Raw genomic sequence first — 8235 nt, 5'->3', positions numbered from 1 at the left:
CGCCGCATCGCGACCGCCGACCGCCACGGTACGACGGGACGAGAAAAGTATGCGAGTGCTACCTTTTAACGCGAGGCGGTGGGGGTGGGCCCCCTGCCTGGTAAGTTTGGCCGGCCGCCGGGCCAATCAGGGCGCATGGTCTCGTAGTACGTCCTGTCAGATCGCTGGGGCCCCCGCCGCCGCCACCTCCGAGCAGGCCCCACGCGGCCATGCTAGGATATGGTGATATGCTCGCGCCCGATCTCATCCACATCACGCCCATGTCTATGGCTCGCACCGATCGATGACAGGCATATCCGGCTGGGGTCTCGTCGCTTCGAAGAGATTGGTCACAAGATGATCTGTATTATTACAAGAGAAATTAACTTGCTGATCTGTTATGTTGGTGAGTGCTATCTGAGCTAAATCATGTGCCTCTATGTTACTGAGTCTTGAGATGTGGAAAACCTGAACTGAAGATGCATTTGTTGCTGCACAAAATTCTGCAAGTAATCCTCTAGCCTCCCAATGTCCTGGATCTGTTCTCGATGATCTTGCAGCAGCTGCTTTCGCTAGCGATAAATTATCTGTGAGGAAGGTCGCATCTGTTATTTGCAACCTGGCGAGTATGTTGGCTGCAAGTACTAAGGCTTGTGCTTCTGCTTGTATGGCTGATTCTGCATGATTACCTGTAGCATATATTTGGACCTTCAGTTTTCTACTTCCTTGATTTATGTGCATATAAACTCCCAGTCCAGTTCTTGTGTTGCTTGCATGTTGAACCTGATCCTTCCATGCCGCATCCGTGAAAATCCTATTTGCTGTTGTTAGCTTTAATAAATCTACTGTTGTCCCTTGTGTATATGTACCTGTTATTTGCAATCCTTGATTCTCCTCCTCCTTATGTGATTGTTCCTGTATTTCCACTTCCTGTAATATGCAATTCGCTATGGCCTGAGCTGCATAAAAAATTTGTAGAGGAGAGCTTTCTTTTCTTTGAAACAATTTGTCGTTCCTTGATTTCCGCATACACCACATGAAGGTAAATATGTTGCTCAAAGTGGCATGTGGATGATTTGAGTTAAGAATGTCTAAAATCATACTTGTCATGGAATTGCTATCCCGTAGGAAATCTTCTATTCTAATGTACCAGGGATGGACAAACCAGGCAGCCTTAGCAAAAGGGCAAAGAAAAAGAATGTGCTTTTCATCTTCTTCCGCTCCACACCTTGAACAAAATTTACTTATATCGGGTGTGTATTTACCTGCTCTTATGCCTGTTGGAAGGGCTTTTCTGATAAGTCTCCATGCAAATGTTTGTATCCTTGGAGCTATATCTTTTGCTTTCCATATTTGTTTCAATAGCTCCCTTGAGTTGGTTGTAATGATTGTCGGCTGTGGTTCTCCTTCTTCTTGCAAAATCTGTAAACAGAGTTTGTATGCACTTTTAGTTGTAAATTTTCCTGACGGGGTTAGTTTCCAACAAAGAAGATCTTTCCCACCATCCTGAATTATTGGAACTTGTTTCATGACAGTGGCTGTATCCGGATGAAAGAGACTATCAATGAGGTTATTGTTCCATTTTTTCTGATTTGGGAGCCAAAGATCTTTAACAAGAGCCGGGTATTCATATTCTCTAGGCTGGATAATGAGATGGTCATAGATTGTATCCCAAGTATTATACCAGGGATTGCTCCAAAGAGAAATGTTTCCTTCTGTGAGTTGATAGAAGGAATTTTTTATTAGTATGGGTCTAACTTTCAGTATTCCAGTCCAGAAAGCAGACTTGGGAACATTATGGTTGGCCTTCCAGAAGGATGTATCAGGGTAGTACTTGCATTTGAGGATTTTTGAAAGATGGTTATTTGGATCTTCAGCTATCCTCCAAGCGGCTGAAAGGATCAAACCTCTGTTAGTCGCTTGCATATTTCGGATCCCAAGACCTCCTTCATTCTTTAGGGAACAAATATCTTTCCAAGCTCGCAAACACAGAGGTTTAGAGTTGCATTCTTCTCTCACCCCTATCCACCAAAAGTTTCTAATGATTGAAGTGAGTTTGGATAAGAATTTTTTGGGGAACAAAATATTAGACATGTAATAAACAGGAATTGAAGCAAAGACAGAATTTATGAGAGTGGGCGTGGCTGCATGAGAAAGTTTATTAGCTTTGTAACCAGGTAGCTTGGCTTTGAATTTGTCAATGACAAAATTATAGGCTGTGGATCTGTCTTTGGCTGGAAGAATAAGGGGATGTCCCAAGTGGATAGTGTTGTTATCTATATCTGGAACTGGGAAGATGCTTTTGATAGCTTGTTTAATGTTGCTATCCACACCTTTACTGAAGATAATACCAGATTTATTCCAATTTGGAATTTGACCTGACCTGTTACAGAATGCTTGAATGATTTGACTCATGGTTGTTGCCTCTTGAGTAGTAGCTTGCCCACAAACTAAGAGGTCATGTGCAAACATTAGTGAGTGTATAGGAGGGCAATTCGGACCAAGAGCAACTCCTGTGAGTTGGTTAGATACCATTGCTTCCTGAAGAGAGAGAGACAACTCATTTATGGCCAGTACAAAAAGGTATGGCGAAAGAGGACAACCTTGCCTAATGCCTCTGCTATTCCTGAATTTTGCATATGATTGGCCATTAATGATAGCAGAGAAGGAGGCCGTAGAGATACATGCATAGATTAAATTAATGAAATGGCTTTGCAACCCTTTTCTAGCAAGAGCCGAGACAATAAAGTTCCATTCTAAGCGATCAAAAGCCTTTGCAAGATCAATTTTAATCATGAAGGAAGGAGGATTCCATGAACCAAGATTAAAGGAGTGGGTAATTTCTCGAGCTATAATAATGTTATTGCTAATCCTCCTCCCCTGAATGAAAGCTTGTTGTGAAGGGTGAATGTAATCATTGAGATGTGGTTTAAGTCTCTGTGCTAATGATTTTGCAATGATTTTATAAACAACATTACAGAGACTAATGGGTCTAAAATCAGCAGGAGTGATGCAAGCTAATTTCTTTGGAATGAGAGCTATGTTGGTGTCATTGACATGATTTGGCATGATACCGGTTTCATAGAAGTTTCTTACCAGATTGACCACATCCTCTCCGATCCAATCCCAGGCAGCTAAGAAAAAGGCCAAATTTAACCCATCTGGTCCTGGAGAAGCATTCCTCTTCATTTCCTTAAGAATCTGCCAAAGTTCCCACTTGTCTGGAATACTATTTGTATAATCCTGTTGATCTGCATTTATTTGTGTGCTTACATACGGCATGCCTTGGTTAATTCTATCATAAGCGAAAATCTGTTTGAAATACTGAACAAAGGTATGAGCAATATTTTCAGGTTTAAAATGAGTTATATTGCTATTATCTTTGATGGAAACAATTTGGTTCTTCCTTCTTCTTTTAAGTACAGCCTGATGAAAGTAAGAAGTATTTCTGTCCCCTTTTGTTGCCCAATGCTTTTTCGCCCTTTGACTATAATATTCAGTGAGTTTTGTCATGTTCTCTTCATACCTATTTATTAAAGAGGCCTCCAACTTGTGGTCTTGTTCCTGTATTGGCTTCATCTGAACATTTTTTATTTGTTCCTCAAGGTAGTTGAGCTCCTGGTTGATTGGCCTTTTCTTTTTGCACCATCTTTTGAGAGAACCTGCAAGATGGTTAGTTCTAGCATAGAAAGGTTTATGAGCCGAACTGATCCAAACCGCCTTTGCATACGAGTCAAAATCCTTTTCCATAAGCCACCAATTTTCAAATTTGAAGCTTTGCAAAGGTTTTCGAAACTTGCCATCAGTAGAGATAAGGATAGGTCCATGATCACTTAAGGTAATAGGCAGATTATAGACATTTGTATTCGGATAGATAGCACACCACTCAGTGTTAACCAAACATCTATCAAGCCTTTCATAAGTAGGATTTGTGGAAAAACGTTTATTAGTCCAGGTATAAGCAGGACCACTATATCCAAGATCTATCAAACCACATGACTTGACTAGATTCTGAAAAGCATACATTTGAGTAGTATTAACAAAGGGAGTACTTTTGTCCATATCGTACAAGATGTCATTCATGTCTCCCATACAAACTACTGGTTTGCTGACATTATCATATACAAAAGATGCAATAAGCTCCCAGATCTGATTTGTGTGGCGATGGTAAGGATCCCCATATACACAAACCAAAGCAAACTCTTCCTTACTAGCTATGCTAAGAACAGTAGCTAGGATAATATGGAAGTTAGAAATATGTACATTAACTTGCAGATCATCACTCCACATCAGCCAAAGTCCCCCGGATCGTCTCTTGGAAGGAACTACAACACTATTAGCCATGTCAAAGCGAGTATTTAAATCACCGGGCTTTATTTTAGAGGTTTTGATTTCGGAAACAAAAGTTACCTTGGCTTTTGTAGCGTGGATCAGTCTTGCCAGGTAACACATCTTTTCACTGCCGAGCCCCTGACCCATGCCTCGGCAGTTCCAGGCTATCATCTTCATGGCGCCCGTGGCGCCTTAAGGGCTGGCGCCATTGCCCCATCAACATGCATCTCATCTTCACAATTGGTTCCAAGAAGGTGCATTGCATCACCGCTACAATTGTTGTTATCCTGATTTTGGCTTTGAGTTTGGGTTGCTATTCTGGCACCACCATCACAAGAATCAATATCCACACCCATGCATGCACCACTGATATCTTTAGTAGGGAGAGCACCGCAACCAGAGTTTATAATGTCAGTGCTAGAAGAAGACAATGGCATGCCTAATGACCCAAGGTCATAATCTCCTCTGATATGTATGCTCCTGTAGGTGGTTTAGTACACCTACGAATATATGGGCATCCCATCCTCTGTAGGGTTGCTCGTCTATCTTATCGCATACCAGACCTGCCACCCATTTTTTCTGAATAGTTATATCGTTTCCTAATGGGACCGCCAGTTCCAAAGGTATGAATCAGTGGATCATTTGCATGTATATCAAATTCAGTAGGTGGAAAAACATCCTCTCCCTGAGCTGCTTGAATCACTTCTCCAATGCTTCTTGTAGCTCTTCTATCACCTGTAGAAGTGGTTCCCCTATCTACTCCATAGACTTGATTGGCTAATCCTCCTTCTGTCAAGAAAGCATTAACTGAAGATGCTTCTGTCTGTTGCATGACTCTTTGGGAGTTGGACTTGCGTCGGTGCATCGTTGGCACCTCGACCGACACTTGCTCCTTCACCTTCCAACGGATCTCCCGTTCCTCCAGCCTGAGCGATTTTTTTTGTTGGTGGTAGTTGGGAGAGATTTGATAAAGTCAAGGATCTCTTGGGTGCTACATGCTCTTCCGCGGGCGTGTATGGTAGCATATGCCTATCTATTCGTTGTGCTTGCATCCCTCCTGTCTGAATGTACCCTGTTCCCTCTCTTGAAAATATTATAGCCCTTTCAGATCCTTTAGTGTATTTCGCTCCCACATTAGAGCCTTGCAAAGGTAGGTTGAGGGAAATATCTGCAAAGTTTACATTTCCTTCATTCAGGTCCCCTCTAGTTGTACCACCGCTTTGATTGCAATGACCGTCATCAATTCTGGTTTTTGAATGAATATTACTTCCTTTAACCCTAGGCTGGTTGACCATGGGTGCAATTGCGTAGGCTACTGCATGCTCAATCTGCAACTATTTCTCTGCCCATTGAATCTGATTGCTATGCTTTGGACTTGATCGAGGGCTGCTTTGGATGTCTCTAGCTGGACTTTTTCCTTCTCCTTTATCATCACTGAACATTCTCTGAAACCTGCTTAGAATTGATGTTCCATCCCTTCTCGGCTGCATAGTGAGTTGGGGAATTTGAGCTGGATGTAATAACCACTCACCATATCTGCTAAAAGGAATGTCAGCAGCTGATTCGTTGCATCTTGCTCGCTCCATTATCAACTCGTTCCTCAATCCACAATGCTGACTTGTGTGAAACATCCTGCCACAAAACAGGCATATCCTCCCAATTTTTTCATAATGCAAGTAAACCATAGTGGTTGATTTATCTGGCAAAGTGAGACTAATCTTATCAACCACTGACTGTGTTACCTTAAGCTTTGTTGTACCCCATATATAATCTGGTCTCGCAAACAACATGTTATTCTGAAGTGGATGAAACTTTGAAGGAATTCCCGCTGTGCAAAGTATGTCCTGCAACAGCTTCAAGGATCTGGCTTCTCTTGGTATTCCATAGGCTCTAATAGTGACATAGATGTACTCAAACTTGTAATCTTCCTTGGTCTTACTTTCATCTTGAGGATTACCCATTCAAGTAGCAAGTTGTCCGATCCCAACATCCATGGCTGACGAGTAAACACGAACAACATATCCTCTTGTGAAGCAAAATATGCCATGAAAAGATGTGTTGAGACTTGAGAAATTGCATAGAAGTGCTGCCTCCAAGCTCTTGACATGGCATTCGTAATGGTGTGCTCTGAAACAATCCTGGGGATCCCTCCTGTACATGCTATCTTCATAAGCAGCATGTATTTTTCCTGAATATCCTGACTCTGCTCCACTTGACTTGCTTGCAGACTACAGATTCTTGGTGCCGCTAAGCTCATAGTTCGTAGGCTGTGAGTTAGATCCGGTACCTCTCTTGTCTCCCAAACTCGATCCTGCTGACCTTCTTCCTCCTCTCTATTCTCTTCCTCTTGAATGGCTGGGAGGTTATTTAGATCCATAGGAACTTGAGCGAGCAAGTTTGGGCGGTGAGAAGAAGGCTGGGATAAGAGGAGTGAGGGATTGAAGATTTGGATTGATGGTTAGACAAGAAGGATGGAAGATTAAGAAGAGCGGATGAGATTAGGATCTACGCAAGAACAGAGCACCATATGAAAAATACGCGGAGGAAGGGAAGAACTGGAGTGGAAAAATTATGGGAACGATTAGATCAGGAGAGGAGGTGGATACGGAAAGAGAGATCAAGCAAAAAGGAAGCACATCACCACACTAATCTCCGGCATCTCGCCATTCACCGGCATGTCGCCAGCCGCTTTCCAGAGAGTTCCCCTGGTCACTCGACGAACACGCTCTGGGCAGTAAGGCCAACTTCAACGCACTAAATGGTCCGGTCGCGTTGGTTTAAGGATAAGGCCAACTTCAGGGCACGACGTCAAACGGACGTCCAATTGACTTGGATTCTATTCGTTTGGACGGGCAATGGATTGTGTCCGGATTTTTTTTTTGGAATACGATGGCCGTGCGTCTAATGCGCGGATGCATTTTTTGCCCGCATTCTGTTCATCTTCTTTTTCAAATGCAAATATTCGAATAACCACACCTGTAGTTTATGTCAGCGGCCCTAGTTCAAGCCGGCAACACAGCCCGTCTACATGATCTTGTCGGCAACACACTAGCGGCCGACAATACAACCAGCCTTCAAAATGAATAGCCAGCAACACAGCCAGCCTCCAATATGAATAGCTTTGTCGCCGGCACGCAGCCAGCAGCCGGCAACACAGTCAGCCTTCAAATGAATAGTTTTGTCGCCGGCAACACAGCGAGCGACCGGCACCCATGCCAGACTTCAAAAAGAACGCCCATGGCCGAACAGACCACCTAGTTCAAGCCGTCGGCGTCAAACATCTCGTTCTGTCGGGCCTCGAACTAGCTCCTCGCGTCTTCTCGCTCATCTTGCTCAAGTCCACGCTCATGATCGCTAGCGCCACCTCCTTTGCTTTGGTTGCAGCATTGACGGCCTCGATGTCGAGCTGCCTCTGCCGGGACGCCTCCTCCATGTCGATCTTCCTTTTCTTAGCCGCCTCCTCCATCTCAAGCTTCTTCGTTTGAAGCTCCGGGTATTGCTTCATTTGCTCCTCCTTGGTTCGAAGCTCCAGGTATTGTTTCATTTGCTCCTCCTTGCTTCATTTGCCACCGACGGGCGGGTTAGGGGAGGACAAGCGTGCGCGTCCCGCCCGTCTGCGCGTTGTCCGTTTCACCTCAAAAGCGGCCCAAACTTGGGCCGAGATAGGTCGAAAGCGGACATAAAACGGATAAAAGTCTGTTTGCGCCCGCGCACTTGGCCGTCTAGTATGTCTGTTTTGCCCAAACAGACGCACACGAACAGGATGGCGTTGCGTGCTAGAGTTGGCCTAAACGAACAGAATATGGTGTTCAACGTGCGGAGCAAAAGGACCGTTGTCCATCTTTGTTCCGCTTTGTTAGAAGTTCGAAAGCTATACGTCATGTAATCTCAACTATCTCTCCCTCTATCTCGTATCCTTCTCTA

General features: G+C 43.8%; 1 protein-coding gene and 1 pseudogene across 1 annotated transcript; both read right to left on the bottom strand.

The window, feature by feature from the left end:
• Window positions 1-264: 264 nt before the first annotated feature.
• Window positions 265-4488, bottom strand: LOC147964494 (uncharacterized). Its single transcript, XM_087530002.1, has 2 exons — window positions 3076-4488; window positions 265-1401 (listed from the first exon to the last, which is right to left on the bottom strand). Exons 1-2 carry the CDS (start codon window positions 4486-4488, stop codon window positions 265-267), a joined length of 2550 nt encoding a protein of 849 aa, XP_087386128.1.
• Window positions 4489-5742: 1254 nt separating this feature from the next.
• Window positions 5743-6688, bottom strand: LOC147964493 (uncharacterized; annotated as a pseudogene).
• Window positions 6689-8235: the final 1547 nt, after the last annotated feature.

Source organism: Triticum urartu, chromosome 6A (assembly GCF_056163025.1).
Source record: "Triticum urartu cultivar PI428250 chromosome 6A, HENAU_Tu73, whole genome shotgun sequence".
In the NCBI taxonomy this organism is placed as follows: Eukaryota; Viridiplantae; Streptophyta; class Magnoliopsida; order Poales; family Poaceae; genus Triticum; species Triticum urartu.
Note: the sequence above shows the minus strand (reverse complement) of the source record. Positions and strands in the feature narration are given on the sequence as shown.